The sequence below is a fragment of the Opisthorchis viverrini genome (assembly GCF_000715545.1).
Source record: "Opisthorchis viverrini unplaced genomic scaffold opera_v5_74, whole genome shotgun sequence".
NCBI lineage: Eukaryota > Metazoa > Platyhelminthes > Trematoda > Opisthorchiida > Opisthorchiidae > Opisthorchis > Opisthorchis viverrini.
In genome coordinates, this window is record NW_008751731.1 from 34,192 (window position 1) to 57,461 (window position 23,270).

General features: G+C 44.0%; 5 protein-coding genes across 5 annotated transcripts in view; 2 read left to right on the forward strand and 3 right to left on the reverse strand.

The window, feature by feature from the left end:
- On the forward strand, positions 1–7,395 carry T265_04489 (hypothetical protein; the record flags this gene model as incomplete). The annotated part of the gene is made up of 5 exons (XM_009169244.1): positions 1–5; positions 2,557–2,582; positions 2,770–2,898; positions 6,198–6,283; positions 7,336–7,395. 5 exons carry the CDS (start codon positions 1–3, stop codon positions 7,393–7,395), a joined length of 306 nt encoding a protein of 101 aa, XP_009167508.1.
- Positions 7,396–7,688: 293 nt separating this feature from the next.
- On the reverse strand, positions 7,689–7,913 carry T265_04490 (hypothetical protein; the record flags this gene model as incomplete). The annotated part of the gene is made up of 1 exon (XM_009169245.1): positions 7,689–7,913. The coding sequence occupies one exon, from the start codon at positions 7,911–7,913 to the stop codon at positions 7,689–7,691; it is 225 nt and encodes a 74-aa protein (XP_009167509.1).
- A 104-nt stretch (positions 7,914–8,017) lies between these two features.
- On the reverse strand, positions 8,018–18,822 carry T265_04491 (hypothetical protein; the record flags this gene model as incomplete). Its single annotated transcript, XM_009169246.1, has 4 exons — positions 8,018–8,388; positions 13,771–13,923; positions 15,075–15,443; positions 18,537–18,822. The coding sequence occupies 4 exons, from the start codon at positions 18,820–18,822 to the stop codon at positions 8,108–8,110; spliced, it is 1,089 nt and encodes a 362-aa protein (XP_009167510.1).
- T265_04492 (hypothetical protein) overlaps positions 10,223–23,270 on the forward strand; it is a gene marked incomplete at both ends in the record, with an annotated part of 30,388 nt that continues 17,340 nt past the window's right edge. The window contains 2 exons of the mRNA XM_009169247.1: positions 10,223–10,297; positions 20,461–20,507. Coding sequence (XP_009167511.1) covers positions 10,223–10,297; positions 20,461–20,507 — 122 coding nt within the window. The remainder of the gene's footprint in view (positions 10,298–20,460; positions 20,508–23,270) is intronic.
- The window catches only part of T265_13520 (hypothetical protein), a gene marked incomplete at both ends in the record, with an annotated part of 38,219 nt that continues 36,160 nt past the window's right edge, over positions 21,212–23,270 (reverse strand). Inside the window, one exon of the mRNA XM_009169287.1 lies at positions 21,212–22,193. Coding sequence (XP_009167551.1) covers positions 21,723–22,193 — 471 coding nt within the window. The remainder of the gene's footprint in view (positions 22,194–23,270) is intronic.

Here is a 23,270-nt window from a genome sequence, read left to right on the forward strand (position 1 = left end):
ATGAGGTAAGTTATCGCGAGGAGCTAGCGAAAGCAATGATGGTTAGTTCGATTTTGCGAATTGCGAAGTTATCACTTCATCTTGTTCTTCAGTTGCATCCTTTTCAATGGATGTCAGGACTCAACTATTTCAACGAATGTTGCTTTGGGATTGTCCAAGGCTTAATTTTCGGTTAAGTCAAGTCCGATTAAGACGACTCCACCGATGTGGCATCACAGTCTTCTCGACGTAATCCTTTTCAAGTTAAATTTCATTAGTTAACCTGGGTCAATGCCGCAGAATAGTTTTGATGTGATTTATGTTCAGGGTGAGTAACTTCTCTGCGTGATGAATAAGTGACCCCCTTTGGTTCTTGAGAATAGTTGTTTCTCGCAAGGGAGCCCGAGTGAAAAAGCGAGCTCCTTCCAACTTGTCTTCAGGATTACCTTCCTTATTTGCGCGGTTTCCCTCGTAGAGTGCTGTTTACCAGAAACTCCGGGGGTAAGCGCCCTTCTTCAGTTGCACACTGATGTGCAACTGCACACGATCTGAACGTAGCAGTACATCTGAGCTTTTCAGTATAGGTCCACTTATCTTACATCATGAAGTGTCCACACTAGGTTATGTGCTCGATGAGGAAGAGTTCCCGTTTGCTGGAAATCGCCTGTCAAAGACTGGTCGACATTTGATCTGCGACGATTATGGTATATTTGTGTGGATGCAAACCACTGACAGTACCGATCAGTCTGGTTTCGCATGCAACGTGTTACGGTTTCAGATTCATCAATGAAGCCCTAAGATTGGCACTTTTGATGAATCCTAATAGGGACAAAGCGATCGCACGCTGTTGAAATTTCTGTGCTGCCAAAGATACAGTTTTTGAACAGCAAGGAGCTTCCTTGACAGGAAGCTGCTACCAAAGCAGAGAAGTTAAAACCGGTTACAGACCGGTGACATTAGGGAATCATAGTTTCCGATATTGCTTCGTCTTCCGTAGAGGTTCAGTTACATGCTTCTTGGAAGTATCTGCTTGATATGGCAGAAATGAAGCCATTTACTGGTTTTTGTCCTGAAGGGTTACTAGGGCGGATCAGCGGATGGATATCTCCATCGTTAAGGTCGATACATTTCTGGACCGAGCTAGGGACAGCGCTTGTGAAAACTGACTTCTTTATCTATGAGATGCTAGCATGTACTTCTGACGGTCTCTAAAGATGATTCCCATCCTTTGTGACTTCATCAGTGGTTTGAAAATGCGGATGGCGCGATGATTACCCAAAGCCTATTTAAGGCCTTCTACTGAAACTACGATAGCATTTTCGACAAACCCGCAAACTCATTTACAAATACAAGATTTTTCCACTTGGTGCAGCAGATGTATACATATTCCGATTTTAGAATCCGTCAGTTATAATGAAGCACAGCATCACATACATTAAAAAATGGAAAGCGAACTATATCCACCCCTCCATTTACCGCGTAAGTCAAACGAAACTATATTTCTCGAATATGATTAGTCCGCATGTCCCCTCCCCCGACTCGCCTGCGACCCTTGGTTCTCTGAAATGAGTGTTGTTCCCATTTACACAACCTCTTAGGAGGCTGCTGAAATGGGCTCCCGCGTTAGTTACTACTCAGGCATCAAGACTGATTAGACACGTGGAATCCAATAGAATTGTGTATCGATAGGACACGCTCTGCTGAACACTAGAAACCGTCAAGATTAAGGTGCAGTTCTACATGATTTTAGTTTGGTGAAGAGATGTTGGCCTTGGTAACCGGTGACGGGCATTCACAAAACGATGGCGTAACGAAGTTCGTACTGGAATATCCGTTTGGAAAAACCGTGGACCATGAAATGCACGGGCATATTATCACGAAGTAGACTGTAGTTGAGTATGAAACTACTATTCTTGACAGGGGCTACGAGGGTTGGAAAGGCAGATGACACATCCAGTACAGCTTTCTCATGCTTTCTTTACCGGAAAACCGCCTACGCGGTTATCGAACACCTCCGGATTTTAGTTGATGCCATTCTGGACAAGCTGATTGCATAGCAGCTATTTTCTGACTGGTGCGATGACTTCCGATTGATAATCGCAACAGTCCAGGAAAAGATCCGTTCTGGAACGAGGTTTGACTACGCGAGCCCTCATTCAGTTCATCGAGCAACGTAAATAGGCCAGATTTACGGACAACTTGAAATGCAGAGCAATGAAAACTCTAACCACAAGGTTTTCGTTCCACGTAATCTCGAACAACTGGAAAAACAGGAGATTCGGAGATCACCCATGCTGTAGGGAAGAGGCTGCCAATGAGCATTTCGGATTAACACGTTCTTCAATAGCCGGTGTATTTCCGAAAGCATCACGCATCCTCACCATCACCCATGACCGAGAACACGCGTAACCTACCGTCAGGGCAAAACAACCGGCAGCGCCACTTGTTTACGTGTTACCAAGTTTTCCCCGTAGAACGATCTCGCAAAATCTTGACCTCAGACGAATCGGTATTGGAAGTTACTGAATTCGTATGATTCCTGGTCCAAGAATGTTTTTTATTTCCGCTTTTTAGTAGATTTTCAGCTGGACATCGTCGGGAAAGTAAGTTTTGGTCACTGGAACCTCAGGATTGTAAGTTCATTGAACTTCCCCTAAACAAGACTCGAAAAGTGTAATGAGTGAACTTGTTTTGGCTGCAAAAGAGCTGTTCATATAGGAGAAGACAAGGCAAGACGAACATTCTATAGGATCATCCATCTTGTATTTTTGATTTTGAACCGTTCATCAGGACTTGTTTTACGCATGACAGGACCCTCAAGCGTCCTGGTCCCACCCGAATCTCTCGGACGTCAGCTCATAGCGAGCATCTCAAGCACCCACCAGGCTGAGCCCCACACATTCAAAAGTGGAATGGCTAGTAAGCAGCGTGTTTAAATCACTTTTATAAGTCACACAGCACCACTCGATCTTAGCTGCACGAATGCACTGATGTTGGTTAGCCCCTCAAGCAAAATCCCTTAAGTTTTGGCAAAGATATTAGTGGATCCCGAAAGCCCAAGGCACCTGCGGCTTTTCGTCTCCGCTGAACATGGGGGATTGTGCAAATGTTCTCCTAGTCGGCAGTTACAAGCTGTTTCTCACAAAAAAAACGCGCTCACGCCAACGACTCCACAGCGTGGAAGGTCACGTCAGTGTAGAACTTGTGTCCAACTGTGCGTTTTACTACATTTCGTCTAAATCGGCTAACACCCTTCTAAATTCAATGTCGAAGCCCTAGACTTTTGCGTCCTCGACTGACTACCGCCAGATTCTAAGTAGTAAGAAAAAAGTCGGCCTGAATGTTTCGGCACCAAATACCGCGAAGTACTTTGTACCGTTTTTACTCTTTTTTCTCATAACCTATCAGTGATACACATCTCAGGAATCCAGAATTGAGATCAGAAAAGCATTGCATGGGAATTCAGCCGCGCGTCGGCGACCAGTCGTGGGATCAACATCAACAATGTCCCCACGAAATATACCATACTGACTTATCTCTCAATAAAAAAACTGTCTTCAGTGTTGGCTGATTTGTCTCACGCTCCTTGGATATTTTTAAGCTTCGGCTTAGCTAACTTTCCTGATGTTGTACACTTAGGTACAAGTTAATTTATGTCAGCCAACACATAAAATACCGTGAATCACCGAGTGATCCTTAGTGTAATACATCAGCGTTGTGTATCATGCAAGTCCCAGTCAGGCAATGACGAGAAGATTCTCAGTAGCTGTAAGCAAGCTCACTTTGAGAACTAAACACTATCTGAGTTTTCTGTCCGACAACAAACTCTCATGTAGTATCATTGTCAATGGTCAACTGTGGCTGGTTGTTTAGGTCATTGTCAGGTGGACTGACACCATAGGTTTTTCCTTTAAGTTGTTTGGCCTGTTGGCATGAGTGTGAAAATCCTGTGAGTACAGAACAAGGAAGGAAGGTTCGTTACAAGCTCATGGGTTATCATCTGTTGTATATATATATATATATATATATATATCAAACGACACATTTAGAGAACGATTTATATTCCATCGCATATGCGATTCTCATGAGAAGCGTTTTACTAAGGCACTTTGTTTCTTATCGGTGATTAGGGCGATCCAACAGAAGCCAGTATTGATAGTAACCTTTTTACCTTCGACAAAAACCCTAGTAATGAAGAGCACGCACGTTCTTTGTAGTGGCCATTTTCGTGAGGATTATTGCATTCTAGTTTGCTTAGCCACCATCACAAGAAATCTATTTCTACTGATCCTTTAGGGAAATATATTTGTTGACGGTGGTTCTGGGATCTTCGGTGCAGATTTCTTCTAGTAAGTGGAGTCAGTGTGTGTTGAAAAGCCGAGAAGTACTGTATAGCTGTCCCATCCTTATTAGGAATCATCAGCACTGTGGATCCCAAGAGACTCCAGGGTGTCTCTAACCCGCGATCACCCAGCTGGTAGTTTGAACACTTAACCATTCAACGACGAGCGGCTTATCGGGGAAAATGGTTGGTTGTATTGTGAGCTCAAAAACCGATGACAACAGATCTTCTGTTGCAGTTCCTAATATCCACAGAGGGCTTTGGGTTAATTACCCATTAAATAGCTGACTATTCCGATTGACTTAGTTTGTCGATACAGCACTTGTCGAAGCGAACTAGAGATGGGGGCCAAAATGGCTTGTCCTGGGAGGCGCGGGTAAAATCCAGAGTACTAGTCTAGCCTACCTAGAAAACACGGTTGATTGAGGCACTGCATTACAGATTGTGTACCAGGTGCCACAAAACCGGTTCAAACCAGTCAGGTTAAGTGGTCTTACGAAGGCCGAGGCCAGTGTCATTGAATACCTCGAACCTGAACTTTGTGCACAGGAGCGATTTGTCCAATCCCTCTCGTTGAACTGGCCCAGAATTCGAATAATTCAAAACACGTATTCGTCCAGCCTTCTCTTTTCTAATTTCAAAATGGTTTCAGTTGATTTACCACCTGTATTTTCCGGCATTAGGCGTTCCTCTGTCGACGTTTTGACATGTGGGGTGTGTATCGTTCTTGTTGGAAATATGTCCCTGTAAATAATGAGTCGAACTGCTAAATATTGCGACTAATACACTAATTTTCATATCAAATTGGTTTTCAAGGAAGACTCACCTGAAACTCAGCTGATTCTTTCGTTTACGAAATGTGAGTAGTTTTCTTTATGCTAAATACCTCCTTTTTTGTCAGCCTCGCCGGCATAACCGAATGGACCACGTGAAGAATATTCATAATAAACACACTTATGTCATGGTAATAGTTCAAACGTTAAGTAACTATGGTAACTGACCTGTTTCCAATCGAGCAAACGATGTTTAGCGGATGCATCGTGGTTCCGCAGTGAAATCACTTGCCGGTAGACTGGCTGAACAGTCACGATAAGGCGGTTACTGTGCAGTTCCTTTTCACAACACAAACTCTGCACGCCTATTTCCCAAACTTTGGGCACTGCGCATTTTTAGCCTTTTGGGAAATAAATAACCTTTAAAGATTTTGGAAAAAAAGTTTCCCTCCTATGTCTTTCACATCATGCTGATTACAGTCCACATGAGATACCAAAGTGAATGTAGCTAGACCTTGAGAATAAGGTAGATGAACAATGCTCCGTAGGAGTTCTGTCACGTGATGAGAACCTAACATTTGGTATTCCCTGATTCATGAAATACTACAATGGGCGGTTCCTGTACTTTCGCTTTCTGGTCGACCTTGACTAGTTGCATTTGATCTAGCTTGTGAGATTCACACGCACACCTGTCAGAAGAACAAAGCATGCACGTGTGAAATAATAGCATGTGACCTGCAATCTCTGGTCAGAAAAAGAATATTAGGAGAACAAATGAACTGCTTGACTAAAAGAAACGAAAGGTTATCGTCCTAGTAGAGCTAACGAATTGATTGGGAATCTGGATGGAAGATGCCCATTGTTTGATGTTGCTGACCTCATATAAAGCAGTAGTTTATTATGGTGCTCAGTTGCTAAAAGGTGTTCATTGGATGATTGTGAAATCACTGCAAATGGAGCTTTTTGTCCCCGTTCTCATTGATGTTTTATCTAGAAAAGTACGTTATCGCACCAAAATGTTATACCAGAAAATGTTAGGCAATTTTTTGTTTGTCAGTGTTAAGGACAGTACTGCCATTTCTGTCCAGTATTTTGTGCCTCAGAACGATGCTTTTCACTGGCCAAAGCACCCTCCCAAATACGCCAAGCACTGACTATGGTACCCTATTCCAGGCTTTTTGATAAACACGTGAGTTGTTCATAAGCACTTCATATTCCGGCAAACTGGAAACTGTGAAGCAAGGCAGCATCACCTCTTCCATAAACATGGATACATTGGTCGCCTGATGGAAACATTTCACTATATCCATGCTCCTATCGAAGAAAACATCATGACTTTGCCTCCGGACTATCTCGATTTCTCGCGGTACGGGAATTCTTCGCACTGCTGTCCATCTGGCTTCCTGGTATGGCTAAACCTTGGGGAACTGAGATCCCACCAGTGAAGTGCACAGGATCATTGCAGCACTGGCGCCCTACCACCACGACACGGTGACAGCTTTAGACCTGGACTTACTAAGAAAAAATAATTCATCTTCTCCCATCAGTCTATGTCCTTCACACACAGGATCTTGTAGATCTCAGCTCCCACACAGATCCAAGGAAGCACAAAGGCTGAGAGGATACCGGGGTTACAAAGACAAAATCAATCGGAAAACCGGCAGAGTCTGGAAAATTAACATCCCGAAGGTCGGATTACTGAATCCATTGCTATCAAGAGATGGAAACCGGGGCTGTGTAAACAGTCATATCATTCACACCATCTTTGTAACCCACTAGCTTCCGAGGACAAGCGCTTTTCTGTTTTATTTATCTATGTTGTTTTGTAGTGCAGACCCGAAAACACAGAAATACACAGGGTGTCGTGTACCAGCTTATTTTTGTCTGTAGTCTTCGAAAAAAGGCTCACAAAAGAAATTGTTCGTTCTTCCTTTCGGTGCCAGGCTGCCGTCCCTTCTACCCACGAAGAAAGCACGTGGATGAAACACCTGGTCGAGATACTGGATCTTACAGTTTGTGTCTTAAGCACTGAGCTGTTCCAAGTTAGCAACAGGTAGTATACTACTCACGGGGCCAATTACTGACAAGGCTGTTGCATGTGCACAAAACTACTCGATTTATACCTGACTGGGAACATGAACAGCGCGAACTAATACAGATAGGCATTAAGCTCCTCTGGTTTGGGTGTGTACTGCGAAAAGATACTAGATAGCAGGCGCTATTTTTCCATTTCTTTTTCAGTGGGACGTATATGAGAATCCAACGGTTCTACCAGCGGGAAAGGAGATCGGAAACATATGATTCTTTGATTTTTCGTCAGCCGAGCTCTACCTAGAAGTTTAAGAAAGCCACAGTTTGGCACGTAGACGCCATTTCGTATTCTTTAACCTGCCAAGTTTGTTATTTAGGTTAAAATTACACAATTCACATTTGTAAAAATTAAATGGCCGTGCGGCTTCGCCATCGGATATGTTTACATCTTGCTAGTGCTCAACGGAAACACAGGTGGAGGGTTGCATGCAACAGCTAAAGTTAAAGACTGCATGCACAAACGGATTCTCTTAGATTTGAATAATGTACAACTTTTGAGGTCTTTAGCGCAACAGTTTCCTCTCCGTTTCAGGGTCAAAGTCTAGCATAGTGAACATCGCAAGGTGTTGCATTGTATGGAAGGATGCAGCTTGAACGCGAAAGTATTCGAAAGAAGCGGAGAACAGCAGAGTTGTCTTTAAACAGTACTGAATGAGGCCACTGTGTGGCGACATGAACAGGAAGGTCTTCACACGAGCGACGAATACCGCAACAGACTCCGTCGGCATTTGAAGCTAAATACAGTTGTACAACCCAAAGTCAGAAACCCATGTGCTTTGCAATCAAACAAAAAAACCCAACCAGGTCTGGACAAAACCAGAACAACGAGGAAACTTGAAACATTGATTATTTATTAAAAACTGTGAAGACCGGATGGAAACAAATGCAAAAATGATGTACTGATTCATAGTTGCACAAATCATCAAGCTTTAATCGGAGCGCCACCTCCCGCTGGAGCAGCTGAGGCTGCGGAAGCCAGATGTTTGGGCTTCACCTCGTTGTCCGCAACACTCCGTACATAAATAGTGGGCTCCGGCTCGTCTTCAATTTGACCGCGCTCGTACATATAAGACGAAGCGATTGCCAGCTGATGTCCATCCTCGGAGAAAGCCAAACTGGATATACTGGTTGGGTATTTGGCCAACTGGGCCAACCGTTTGCGGTTAAATCCGTCCCAAATATTCACAATACCGTCACATCCTCCTGTGAGATGATGGTGAAAAATAGGAAATTGAATAATCTCAGCAGCCAGAATTGGGGAGCTGAGGAATAAGGGAGTGTGGTGTTCCAGATTTGGCACAACGTGTCGCGGGCATGAAAAGTAACAAAGACGTCCCACTTAAGACCGCCGAACATAAAGGGATGACGAGCTATAGGAGACACCAGTGTACTGCACTTGGCTTTTATAGGATTGTCCCTCAAAGGGGATAACTTATTCCCTAGAGAAAAACACTCAATCTCAGTGCTAAACTTCCGGTGCCTAGCTGCCACGTTATCCAAAGGAAACACGAGGGCCCTGTTAGTGTCATACTGCCCAATCCTAGACAGTAGCATTCGAGATGTCTTCTGGTTAGCAAGGTCACGCCCAAACCACTGACCTATCTCGGGATTCAATAAAGGTAAAAGAAAACCAAGTAAAAGCAAAATGACCCACCTTGGTCCGTACACGAATCACCCATGAAGTAGAATAACGGGAGAATATTTTTATCTTTGAGACTAAGCTAATTTAACCGCATAACCCAATGACCTGAGGATGCAAGGGATACGTTGAATCATTCGGGGTTGGGCTACTTGGCGAGAATACTGCGTTCGAATAACGGCGAATAACTCGACCCGGTCGGATCAGACATGATAATTTCGGTGAGCTGGAAGATTGGTGGTAACCCGTTCATATCAAACTTCAGCTCCCCGTTTGCGATGGGGTAGCCATGCACTACTAATCAGTTTAAGGGTAAAATTTTTGTCCAGTAGCCTTCGTCCGGTGTGGATCGAGTAATCGATTCTTGGGTGTGTTTTAACAAGACGGATTGCCATTGGGGGGGGGGGATCTTCACATTGAATATCACAACAAATAACACTGAATTTTTCAGTAGATTCCAAGTGCCCCAATGATGTTTGCATGCAGCCACGTTATCCATTTAATCGTCTATGATCAAGAGTGTATTGTCATACCGGTGATGAAGTTTTGATAAAGCCTCGAACCAAGTGATGTTTCCTTTGAGGCACGCATCAACAAGATTGGCTCATTTACTTCCCCTGAAAAGCTCCACGGGTATATGATCGTCAACTAGCGACCTCTCGTATATTTCTATAAATATCTGCTTCCGTAAGACTATCTTACTATCTGATTGAACAACTACATCATGCTCCGGATAGCTGGACGAAAAAATTCGTCACCATCTTTGTAATGTACTACTCATAAGGTTCAGAGATCTGGAACCGCAACTTCCAGGGCGGTATTTCAAAGCTCAACCGGTCGGCGAAAAGCAGCTGGTGAGCGCTGTGATTAACTCACAGTCAAATAACATAGAGAGCCACTCTGCTATCAGTCGCAAATTTCATGTGACATGATCACGTGTTACTAGGCTACTTCTTGTGTAAGAGGTCCACCAATCACGTGGACTGTCCTCCTTTTAAAGCTAATGATACATGGTTGATGTGAAAATGAGGAATCAAACTATGCATGGTTTGAATGAAACTATAAGTATGAGGACGCACTCTTGCCTGAGAACATCACAAACGAAAGATTCTGCTGGGTTCCAGATGAGTCTCACGAAAAACCAAATTAGTTTGCAAATGGGTGTATATTCACTAAATTCATGACCAGTTTATGACAGATGTGGCAGCAGTGATCAGACCTTCAAAACACGTATGAGCTAACGGTTGTCAGTGAAGTTTCTGGCCATTTGTAGTCCCAAATTGGGTGACCAAATGACTCGATCAGAGTCAAGTCTCCATAGGCCCTGAGAAGTGTAGCATGCAGGCTCATTTACCTACCATTATAGCGTACTAACAAGATTTGCCTTGCAATCATAGAATGTCTGCACTTAGAAAAGCCGCCGATTTGATTGATGATGCACCAGAATACGAACTAACGTTAATTCGGAAGTTGGTGGGTTTTCGGTTGTTAGCATGAAGATGTTTTAAAGTGGGTGACTGACAGGTAAGTGTTGCCGTAGTTGTGGGCAGATTTGGAATCTTTCTAGTAAATGCCTAACTCATTCTTGGTTAAGTATTCCATCGCCACCTTGGTCCGGGTGTTTGAGCTTGATTAACGACAAAGCAGCGAAGCACTGGACTTGAGTTCCATTCCTATCAGAATTGAAAACCATAGAGCATATCGTTGGGCTTCGAACATCAAGAATCTGACATGGGGTTCCACACGCACTTCAACAATGGATGCCCCATGGAATTTAATTATCGCATCTGCATTGCACATAATTGTACAGTAGTCGGAACAGGAGGCTGAATTTGTGGGAAACATGAAGTAGAGGATTCAGGCTAAGTGTCGAATGACGACACTTGTCCTAGCAAGGAGAATAATTGTCCTGTACAACTGCGTTGAGTGAATAGTTGGTGAATCACTGGATGATAAATGTTGATCAGCATCAGCATCAGTAAGTATTTTGTGGCACATTCCGAATTTTCCAAGCTATTGTCGTTAGTTTATTCGTGAACTATGAAGATGAATGGGTTTGTCACAAGCACACCTGATGCATTAACCCATCACATTACTGGACTATTGAGTGCTGAATCGGACTTGACGTAGCCCGTAATTAAGCTCTGGATATGCTGGTTTCGTTGGAATGCTTCGCGGCTAGAATGTTGACTGAAGGCAACATAGCTGATACAAAGGATGAGGTAATGTGTAGTAAGACTATACGTATTGAAGCCCATATTCTTCATTGTCTGAAGATGTAAGCTGAAAGCTATTGGGAAGATTCATCAGGTTGCGCTAGTATGCATGAATCCTATCTGGAGCATCGACGGGGGCGAAACGGAAGACCCTCTGGATGATTCTTCGCGCAAGCATTGTCTCCGGCCGATCCAGTCCCAAGATACGAAAAGAACATACATAGATAAGCGGACAAGTTAGAAGGTATGAGTTATTGGAGGTCGTTGTTGATATAGGGGTCCATGCTGGTGACTGAGAATGCCAGCCTCAAGGCAATGGACTGAGACAAGCCTGTTTGATCGATGTGCTTCAACGATCATGCTCAAATGGTCATATCTGTATCAATGGTGTCAAACTACATTGGTGATGCACCAGGCTGACCAAAGCATCAAGGTAACTTCGTCTGTCCGGTGGTAGTGTTTATTGCAGGCAACCACTGTCATTCATAGGGGGACCACAAGAAACAGAGAAATACGTGGTTAGGTTGTGGCTGAAGCTGAAGTCAAACGGCAGTCCGTCCGAACCTCGAATATGTTTCATAGTCACCATCATCATCGACAGCATGACATCAGTGTTCAACAACGATGCTTGGCTGTTCCATAGGTCACTTCCGAAGTGAGTTTGAAGGACATAAAAGGGTTTGGGGGCTGTGAGTTGTTTGTTCAGAGAGAAAATGCTGGTGACTACACACTGGATATATCAAATGCAACGTGCGGATTGCCGTGCGTTAGTCGCTTTTGTACGTGAATTAGGCCCGTCCAAATGGAAGATGATTCAACATTATCAGACCTGTTAACACACGGTATCATGCGAATAGCAACCGACTCAGCAAACGTCTGAGTGACCCATCTGGGCTTGTCAAACGTATCGTCAGTTAATGAGCCTAAAGTCATCAATCTGGTCTTAATTCTCAGGGCGAAAAGAATGGATGCATGACATCAGTGTTCAACAACGATGCTTGGCTGTTCCATAGGTCACTTCCGAAGTGAGTTTGAAGGACATAAAAGGGTTTGGGGGCTGTGAGTTGTTTGTTCAGAGAGAAAATGCTGGTGACTACACACTGGATATATCAAATGCAACGTGCGGATTGCCGTGCGTTAGTCGCTTTTGTACGTGAATTAGGCCCGTCCAAATGGAAGATGATTCAACATTATCAGACCTGTTAACACACGGTATCATGCGAATAGCAACCGACTCAGCAAACGTCTGAGTGACCCATCTGGGCTTGTCAAACGTATCGTCAGTTAATGAGCCTAAAGTCATCAATCTGGTCTTAATTCTCAGGGCGAAAAGACAGAATGGATGCAATGCTCATAAACTTCCGCTTCTTTCCCAGAATATCTTTCCTTTTCCATGAAAGCAATCTTACTTGGAAGTATATCTGGCTAGGCACAGGAAAATCACGTGAAGCGAAAAGCAGGAGAATCCAAGAGGTGAAGTATGAAATCCGTATAAAGCAATTCCGAGCACGTATGGAGAGCGAAGGACTAAAATAAAAATGCTTGCGTACTTTGAGCCTTGGGGTTGGACAAATTGTGTGGTATGGTTGTTGTCAGGTCCTTAAAAGCAAGGACTCAAGGCCGATAGCAAATCCTCGCCCTGCTCTCAAGTCCCAGACATTTAATGCCAGGTTGGAGTCAAGGCTTTCCGCTAGCCAAATAAGTATTCGAGCATTATGGACAGAAGCCACAACTTCATGCATGGTACGGGACAGTGAAAGAAGGCCATCCTCAGGTAGGCAGGATCCTAGAATATAGTGATAGTAAACCCATAGATTCCAATACCGCCCATATAAATTGGCTAGCTGTAATGCTCCGGGGTGGTCAAATTGATTCCATCTACTTAAGATTCCATGTGCCCTATAGAGTAGGGTCAGCTAATATCAAACTTTAAACAACGATTTCGTCTTGTAAGCGAAACCAATCTGTAGTGAAAAGCCGAGAGGCACTGTACAACTGTTTTATCCTTAGTGGGAATCATGAACAGCGTTTCGAACGCACGACCACCCGGTTAGTGAAATCACGCTCATACCGTGATATCCATAGATTGACGACGGTGTAAGATGTGGGGGTTTCCATGTGAAATTCCATCCTGAAAGTGAAGCCGATCGTTAGCCCTAGACAGAACTAGCTTCATTCACAGGACAAAAACTAAACAGAAAATTGCTAAAACTCCTTATACCACTATTAATATTAAACTGCTTCTTTCACAGCTAAGATCAGACTCACTCTACAGGGTTCTCCCACAGTAAACAGGATGAATCTACAAACAGCAAAGATTCGTTTGCTTAAGGTTTAACATGCCATATGACGTATGCAGCGAAACATTCCGCTGTGACAGTCCATTCCAGCTAACAGTACCAACCACAGTGTCTCTACGAGTATGACGTGGGAGAAAAACCATATTTACCGAAGGCCTGTCGACTTCACTGGAGTGTGTGACGTTCCAACGCATAGATGTGGTTTTCTCATGAGTGAGGAGGTGATTATTAGCCAAAAGTGTCAGGTGACGTGATTTACCGATACTAGCATGTCAACAAAGCAAATATTTTGTAGTTGGACAACAAAAACTCAAAAAGTTGGTTCTAACTTAGGGTCAGTTTCTGCCTGCAAGTCGTACACTCTGATAAAGGCGACTAAAGAACGTTCATTTGACAACCAGTGTCCTAAGAGAATATAAGTTTAACTCACCAGTCGCAAATGTGTTGTATCCCTGATGGAAGGCGATTGCTGTAACCGGGTAGATTATTTCCATATTTTCCTCCTTGACTCGATGACACTTAAAGGCGTACTTTTTCTTCTGAGCTTCTGGGCTTGGATCAAACATTTCGACCGCGATACGACCTGCGTGAGAAAAACAAGCAAATTCACGGCATATTGTAATACGGAGAGACGGAAAGCTGCATATTTACGAGAACCTGACTGACTGTACGAGCGCCGATATGTCTGATCATTGCATACCTTTCTGGATGCTTTAGAACAGCTGATAGAGACTGCTTGGCGGATGACCTTCAACCGAAGCAGTGGATACAGCGGTATGTGATCTGTCAAGCTAAACCTAGCATGCAACAAAAAGTAGATGGAAAAAGCGATAACGCAATACTCAGTTGGATCGAGAGGTCCGGAAAGAAGCTTTTTGTCACTAGGAATGGGTACAAAATCACGAATTGTGGCTGGTTCCCATTTTGTCACCAAGTATGGGTGGCACATAAAGACGAGCGATCAACCTGCGACTTGAACCAAGTGAACAAATGTGATTACGAAAGTCCCGGATGCCCTCTGTTCCCCACCATTGGATGGAGATATTGGGAAATGAAAATAGGGGTCGGCGTTACCGTTGCATCTAGTGTGAATTTTTGCCTAGATAGTCTAACTGAGAATCTGTAGAGGTAGGGACTGACAGGGACTAACATTGCATACCTTCTAGCTTTCAATTCGCTTTCCGCTCACATAAATCAGCACTGGATTAACAAACTGCCACTGTTAACGGGGATGGCAGGTAGATAAGGTTGGACCCCTGCATCACGTAATGGTCCCACCTGGTCCAACAATGCAGTGATAAGCGACCCAGTAATCGTCCGACAATTTGAACAGCAACGACTTTGCCCATCGATTAAGCGGGATACCCAATAGACATTACACAACAAGAGGCTATTGGTTCACTAGACTAGGCGATCGACCCGCTCCAAGAGACGAAATTCTCACCTGAGATAGAAACCATTTCCGCATTGGGATTATAGAAGCAAGCCGCGACTTACTAAGGAACCTGCAGAAGGTATCATTCTGTGTAATGACAGTTTCTGATTTGAGGGCTTCATATGCACACACCAAAACTGAGCGTACCTAAAAGTACCTGTGGCGTCATAAAATCTGGGAAAGGAAACGGGACATTCAAATAAAGCGTAAGTACCTGGAAACAAAAAAAAAACAGACGGCATTCCCAACCCTGCATATTAACAACCAATTAATTACGAAACCGGTAGTCTCTGGCTCACCTTCAATAGACCCCAGAATGTAACCTTGACCATTGGGGAAGCATCGAATGCACCGCGTCTGATAGCGCAGACTGGACTCCCTCTGTTCTACCGGTGCGTGCATCTGACGCAGGTCCCAAATCAAGACATGCCGACCAGCAGTACCAACAACCAAATTGTGACGTATGCTATCCATTGTATACACTGTATTCGGTTGCCGATGCACGCTCATAGCCCCGCCCTTATCACCCAAAGCATTGTTGGACGAGGATGACGCTCGAGGATCCCACATACGAACGGTGCAGTCCCAACTGCCGGTTATACAAGCCTGGATAGTTGGGTTGTAGTGCATAGTGCTGATAGCGCGAGTGCAAGATCCTAGCTGTTGGGCTGAATGAGATGGGTGGGAGTTGCAGGAAAAATACAAGTATGAAGTTGAAACGAATGACACAAAATATATGAAAGACCTCACATGTGCCAGAGATGGTTAAGTTTTCCAAAGCCAAGCACTTTCCCAAAGCTAACAGATGGCAACAAAGTACCGACGTTTGTGATCACACCATTAGAACGTGTCGTCAAAACCGAAAGACACGTTCTCTTTGCACACCCAACACCTAGAAGTTGGTGACGTTCGACTAACACCGTTAAAACCTATTAAAATGACTCGTGGAGAGGACAGACAGAGGACGCAGACAGGTTTACTTCAAGCATCAGGCACATCAGTCCGAGTTCCTCTGATAAAATGGGGGAAAGAAGCGGCAATCTGACGTGATCCAACTGCCTAAAATTTGTTCCAATTGAGTAAACAGTTGGTTGGAGTCTTTTAACAGAAAACGAACATCACACGGCAACATGCCTACTGTTCTAGGGTTGTTGTTTTTGAAATAACAATTGCAGTCAGTCGGTAATACCAGAACACTGACCTCTTAGACAGTCTAGGGTCTCGATCTGTAAAAACCGGAAACCTTTGCGAGTCCAGAGATGGTAAACAGTCTAGTGATGCATACGACCAATGACGTTATCACAGAGGTACTGGGTCTTATTTCCGAATTTGGGTGGCTTCTGGGAAAGTGTGTACTTTAAAATTGGTTTTCGAAGTCGTCAGAAGCGGAACATTGTGGAGTTGGAATGGTGTGTGTAGTTGCTAAGGCGCAAGCACGATAACTGGTCCTGTAATGACACGATGAGCGGTGAAAAACTGTTAAGCAGTGACACACGGTCGAACTGGCTACATTCATCGGATCTGTCCAATCAGCGCGAAATGCTCAAAGAGCTGACCACACTATGCCTACCTGAGTTAGCACTCCGATATCGATGCGATGAAACAAGTACAATAATCTCCAACGAAGCAAACGCCCCTACAAGCAGGCAAATTTTGTTACACGAATGTCTTGCGCACGAAGAAACGAAGGTGAGGGGAATTATGCTATCCGAAATCCCGAAAAGGAGTGTCATGAAAGGAGTGTCACGAAAAGGAGTGCATGATAGTGATGTGGAACAGTTGTAATAGGGGTCCAAAAGAGTAAAAACAGAAGGTAGAATTAGGTGAGGTATGAGAATAGGAGACCGATCAAGTTCCCGGAGAACATCTGATTATAACTTATTACTATTTCGCATGAAATTACATCTACCTTGCTCGACCACGGTTTGTCGCTCGTATTTGAGTATTACTGGATAATAGGATAATCACGAATTCGTAGTAAATCTGCCGACAAGAAACGATTGGCACGTCCTCCTGAACAGTATTGTAGAGAAGCAAGCTAAATTGAGCTGGACAAAGCTCAGGCAATATCCGTAGAACATTTCTCAAGAGGGAGCTCAGTCGATCTAGATATCCCAGCCCTGTAGGTTTCGGGTTCGGAACAAACGTGGTACCCTGTTCCTAACTCCTCCACTCTCGTGGTCCTCGGCCGACTGTCGACAGTTTATGCTCAGGTCTTTGAATCAAGATCTCTGATTTAGAACTTTGTGTTTGCTGTTTAGATCTGAACGTAGTGGCAGTACCTCAGCTCACATATACCCATGGCTTATAACCACGATGACCATTACGCATGGATTGGTATACATCTCGGAAAGATACACGGAAGTCTACTGGCAAGCTGAAATATTCAAGCTGACTCAAACCATAATTTCGGTAACATTTGGACTTGAGATCTTAAAAGCATTCTCAAATAAACAGTTTAACATTATTAAATGACAGTAATCTTTTTCACACATATCAGAAGTCCATGTGACTAGTGTTTTCGCGGCAGGACATGAATTTGGATGAAATAGCTGCAAAGAATGGGAAAGTGAGGAAACCAGTGTGAAAAATGTGAAAACCAAGGACTACAATATTCCTCTTTCTTTGCCGCTAGCCAGGTCACCGCCATGAGCATAAGCTCAGATAACGCGGACTATATTTTATTGGACCACGAATCAAAAAGTGCGTGTACCACATCCGAACAATGAGAGCAAACTGAAAATGTTGTGTGCACTAAATTCGAGCACATACATGGTCGTTAAAAATACCATTTACAGTCTCGTTGCAAACGATCTGCTCACGTTTACAAATTGACAAGAACGTATCTTAGCTGAGCAGAAAACTGCCCCCGCACCCAGAGAAACAGCGATGTTTGTGTAGACGTAACTGTACGTTAAAGTCTAAAGTAATACAATTGAATACGGCTCAAGCGATTTGCTCCGGTCATTGGAAAACCAGAGTTACATTTCCAAAGGCGGTGGTTATAGTCCCCATTTCTTCAAGCATTCAGAAGGATCGCAGGAAGTTAGGATACCAATTTAGTCGGTCATGATTATTTAGTTGGTTTATCTAATGAATTTAGTTGCTGGTGGCCGAATGGATTTGTTCAAACTACCAGCCGCGAGGTCGTTGCTTCGAAATTCTCGGGGGGCTCGTGGGATGCAGACTGCCCGTGATTGCCAATAAGGATGAAACATATATACAGTACTTCTCGGCTTTTCAGCATAGATTAGCTTCACTCACAGGCCGAAATCTCAGTTTAAAATTATAACTGCTTGTATCAAGAAACCCGAAATGTGTTAGAACAAAAGCAACGGAGTTGGAGGATGGTATGCCAGATAAAGATGAAGTGTGCACTGTTTATTTTCATTTTAAAGATGTCAGGGACTTTCTATCTAAATAAACCTTCAAGATCCACAATCAATCATTCAGAGGATCTTGAAATTCCTAAAAGATCTACGAACAAAATATGCAATGCGGAGCTGTAAACCCCTTTCGGCAATGCAATTTGAGCCGTTACGCAAACCCTAAGCACTGTGCATCTCATTATGCATGCTTACTAGCAAGCATGGACCAGCTGTGGTGCCGGTCAGTTTTTTCTTTATGTCAATCTGGCTTAGTTAGATAAAATACGAAAATAGAACGGAGAAGACCCACAGAAATCCCCAAAACGTCGTCGAGCCCAAAAAAATACAGACTAAGAGGTAGGACGCGTGTGTGTGACCGGGTTAACCACTCACATTGATTCGTATTGCAGTCAAACAACTTCAGATCACCACGAAGCGCACCACTTAGCACATGGACCGTGTCGGAAAATGTGGTGTCTAAAACAGGAGTACTATGCTGATACATCATTCGTTGACTTCCTGAGGCCACATCATAGATTCGTACAGTGCAATCCCAGCTAGAGGCCACCAGAAATTGAGGTGTCGCTTTGCCTGGTTGGAACTGGACAGCGGTGACACCATCACTCGGTAAGGAAGAAAGCTTGTGCTGATCAACGGTGGTAGTAAGTCCTGGCACCATAGTGGGGCTGAAAAAAAGAAACACATGTGTGGGTTGGTAGGTCCCGCATATTCAAAAGGGCATCAATCTGTCCAAACATAACATCCATTGAGCACTGACAACAATCGTTCAGCTGCAACACGATTTCGGTGCCTAGCTGCCATCTCACCTAAAGGAGGGCTAAGATACTGTCAGGTTGTTCAAGCCTAGACAAGAGCGTTCGAAATGCTGAGGACCTTCCGGTCAGTAAGTTGGCGCTTTAACCACTGAGCTATCTCGAGCACTATAATCCACTGTTTGATCTGGAAGGAATTCCTTTACAAGACAAATAAGATCCTATGGGAAGGATGTTCCCAGTACGGAACACGAAGTCCAACTGTGTGCTACGCACAAAAAGAATTTGTCTACAGGGGAGTGGAGCTAATACGTCTCTGCACCTTTGTTTAAAAGAAACATCCGAAACGACTAACTCGGTCATAGATCTCGTAACACGGCTGCTAGTTTCCAAGACACTGGGAAACATAATTTTGCCATGTGAGTCATCGAGCAAAATTTCGTCGAGGTAGGGGGCTGCAGTGATCATACGGTTACCCCGTCACAAATACTTGAGAAAAGTTACATACACTAAAAGTCGAAGCTTTCCTTGATTTCAATGAGGCTTTTGATCCTATAGATAGAATGGCACCTCCAAATGCAGTTGGACAAATAGGAATTCACTTTACATCTACTTCGTGCCTAATAAGGGAATTTATATGGTTGTGTTTAAGTTTAGAAAGAGCTGTCGATGATAATACAGATAGCAACAACAATCGTCCACCTGAAACACTCTTCCGGTGCACTGATGCCAGGCCACCCAAAGGAAGCACCGGGGCTGGCAAATTACCCGGTTGCCCGAGCCTAGACAGAAGTCGAGATAAGAGAGACCACGGACCTTCCGGTCGCTAAATGCGCACTCTAACCACTGATCCATCTCGCCCCATGCCATTCAAGAGCTTACGCACAACTAGTAAGGTTCATCAAGGCCGCCCGAAATCACTCTTCCCCTCAACTTTGTAAGCGGTGCAATCACAGAATATGCAATTGAAGGGAGAAATCTAGAAGTGGGAATGAGATCCGAAGAAAGACGAGGAAACTTAGATTGTGCGAGCGACATTGTTTTGTTATTTGACTATTACTATCCCTCCTAGTCTAAACAAAATGCTGCAAATGTTCCCGTGCTTTGGCAACTTTAAGGTGTCTTGGTTTGTGGGTGCAACACCATATAGCCGATTTATGAGTTGAAAAGTCTGAAGGAAGTCACATATTAACCTGGCAACGAAGTACTCGGACCTCAGTAAGTGAGAAATCTAGCTATTATCGTCGCTATCAAAACTGAACGGATACCCACCATCACCTGCGGTGCCTGGTCGTTCGCGCCTGGTAACCTCATCAATCATAAATAGGGTACCGCACGATTAATATAGCAGACACTGGATTACGTGAATGACCTACGGCGATATACTGCGAGTCAACTCGACGGTACTCAAGTTTTGACATGCTTATTGCATGATCGCCCCATGGATTGAACAATCACAGCTCGGATTAGAGCTCATCGCCAAGGACAATACTCTAGTCCGGATAAGGAGGAAACTCTTTTCTATTACTTATCTTTTATTGTAGCTTAACCGCAGAACTATCGTCCGCATACAAACATTATATATAAGAAGGTGAGTGAACGCGGTTCCACAAAGTCAGGCAACTAGCCATAGGTATCATATAACTTTGTAGATAGCTGACATAGCGCACAACTTGTCAGATCAAGGACCAAACTTGAGCACATCTGGCCATGCACGGTGAGCCCGAGGTATTGGTTTAGTCGACCAAGGTCAGCTGTTAGATCACTTCGTAACGGTGACTAAGAGGACAACAATGTAACACGGTGATTCCACTGACATTTTGCATTGAAACCGAAGTGGGCTGGAATCAGGTTCCCGATGTACCCACTGTCTATGAGTTGCCTTCATAGGCGTTGAGTTCGTACAGTAGCTCTCCAGAAGACAGACGTTGTGACGTGTTTCGGCATCTCCTGAGAATGACCTCCCTCTGCGGATGGTGCTTCATTTGACATTTGGATGCTGTCGGGAGATACCGTTTTGGTCCCCTGAATGACAACGCTCACCTTCGGAGTTTCTCTTGGAGATGGTTATTCTGTTAGCTAGGGTGAGTGGAAGAGGACAACGAAATCCAAAGGTGTTAAACATGATGAAGGCAAAGAGAACAAAGATCATCGGCAAGCCCACGTGAGTCATATTTAGAGCGCAAGCTAGTGGCCAGTTAGCTGTCAGACGATGACACTGTTATTGTCCTGAAGCCCAAGCAACAATGCATACAGGCACACATTCAAACAAAGTGTAGAATAAGAAGACAGCTCGTCCAACATAAAATTTTAAATTAGGACACCACAAGGCCGGACAGGAAATCTTGCCGGAGTTTCGTGTGGCTAACTGAGAGACACGGTGCGTAACAAAATGGGAATACAAACGGAATGGAAGCAAAGTAATTTCCGAAAAACTGCGATGAATGAACCAATTTATGCGCAAAAAGAAACGACGTCCGGGAGGGAAAGCAAAAACATCTGCAAACGATTTGGAAGAGAAGTGGACAGACGATACCCGTTTAGTGTAGAGGAGAAATGGACAAAAAAGGCAACAAGGTACAACGTGTCATGTGGACGATCGGAATAAAAAATATGAAGTAAATCTTTGTAAAGAGGGAAACTGAGACTCACTAAGACATACCACCAGCACCAGAAATAAATACTGGCAATGGAACAGATCCTGGAAACAATCGTCGTGGTGGGCTTAACGGAGCTGCTCTGTTATCAAGGTCGGATAGATATGTAAAATGTGCAGGAATCACAAAATAATGAATGTCTTTTTTTGCTAACTGGACGATGTGCGGCGACAAACCTCATCCACCGGACTCAACTCTGGATCGTGTTCGTGTTTCGGAACCTCCTTACCCGTTGAATAATTTGCTGATTTGCCTGGGAGTTGTCGGTCGCACACATACGTCTGATAGCGAAATAGGTCAGACCAACACCATGGAGTGGCGGCCAGTGTCATCATTTCAGACTCCGGTTCCGAGTTTAGCCAGCGAAGTTTCCCAGGATTCGAAGTCACGCTAGAGGAAGAGCTGTTAGATGTGTCCGTTTCTGAAGGACACATCATCATGAGTGAGGTCTGCCAAGGCCAAGGTGAAGAGCTCCAACTCAAGCCGAAACAGCTGATACACTTTCCCAGGATCAGGATCAAGGAAGGTTGATGAACCATGGCCATGAGGCGATAGTTTGGTCCAGCGAATGGGTCAGTGATGGCGGGGCACAACATATGGTTCAGATTTATCCCAGTTAACTAGGGAAAAAGAATGATACATGGATGAACACGAAACAGACGCACGAAATGCAACGATTCAACTTAAGGCTGACTCATGGGGACAACTGCTCTCTCTTTCACACACACAGTTTCTCGAACCCCTATGGCTCATTAGAAAACCAGACAGTTATTGCGATTTCAAGGGGTATTGTGTACCACAGCACAGATTTGACAAGCGAAACTCATTAAAAGAAAGAAAACAAAATGGATAGTATGATACAATCACATAGTGTACCAAGTTGTCGAATGTGTCCCACCAATAGACTCATTTGAATATCATTTTGGCCTTGACAGGACCCAAGTGAAACTCCGTTTATGGTGTTTCTAAGCAACCGAGTGTGTTGCTCCAGGCCACCTTATGTTTCAGTTGGTACGATATTCGAGACATCGCGATGCACGCCTAGACGCAATACATTACTCATGAAGTTGCTGAAAACTCTCGGACTTCCGACGACCGGTTTCGCCCTTCTTGTCCAACTAGTGTTAGCATTGAAATAGAGCAATGAAAATTGACTTTTCCCCCCGTTAAAAGGTAGAAACATCGTTTTTGGAGACGGGATCTTAGCGGAGGAGATATGAAAATGGACAAGACTGTGCACCAAACCTAAGAAAAAATGTGTTCATGACTGAGAGAGAAAGCAGAAGTGCCTGGCATTCCGTGGCAGTTGTGCCTGATTGAATGCGAACGGTCTTATAGCCAGCACAGTTCTACCTTTTTCCGCAAGCTTTTACCCGTGATTAGTGGTGGCTGAATAGACCACACCCAGCGCGCTAATTTCCAAGTACCAGAAACAACAACTATTTGGGTTGTTTATGTTCCTAGTCCTAAACATCTGACAACTCGATATTTTCTTCCAAACTCACCGGTTTCTCTTCAGTCCAGTCCATTCACCATTCTTTCCTACACCTCTGGATTTACTCACAGCACACTAGTATATAGACCGCTAAGTAAATGGTAAGGTAGGTTTCCTTGCGCACTCTCACAAGAACTTTATCCATCAATATTTGTTGTTCACAAACGTCCTCGAATCCGCCCAATTTTAGACACCCTGTTTT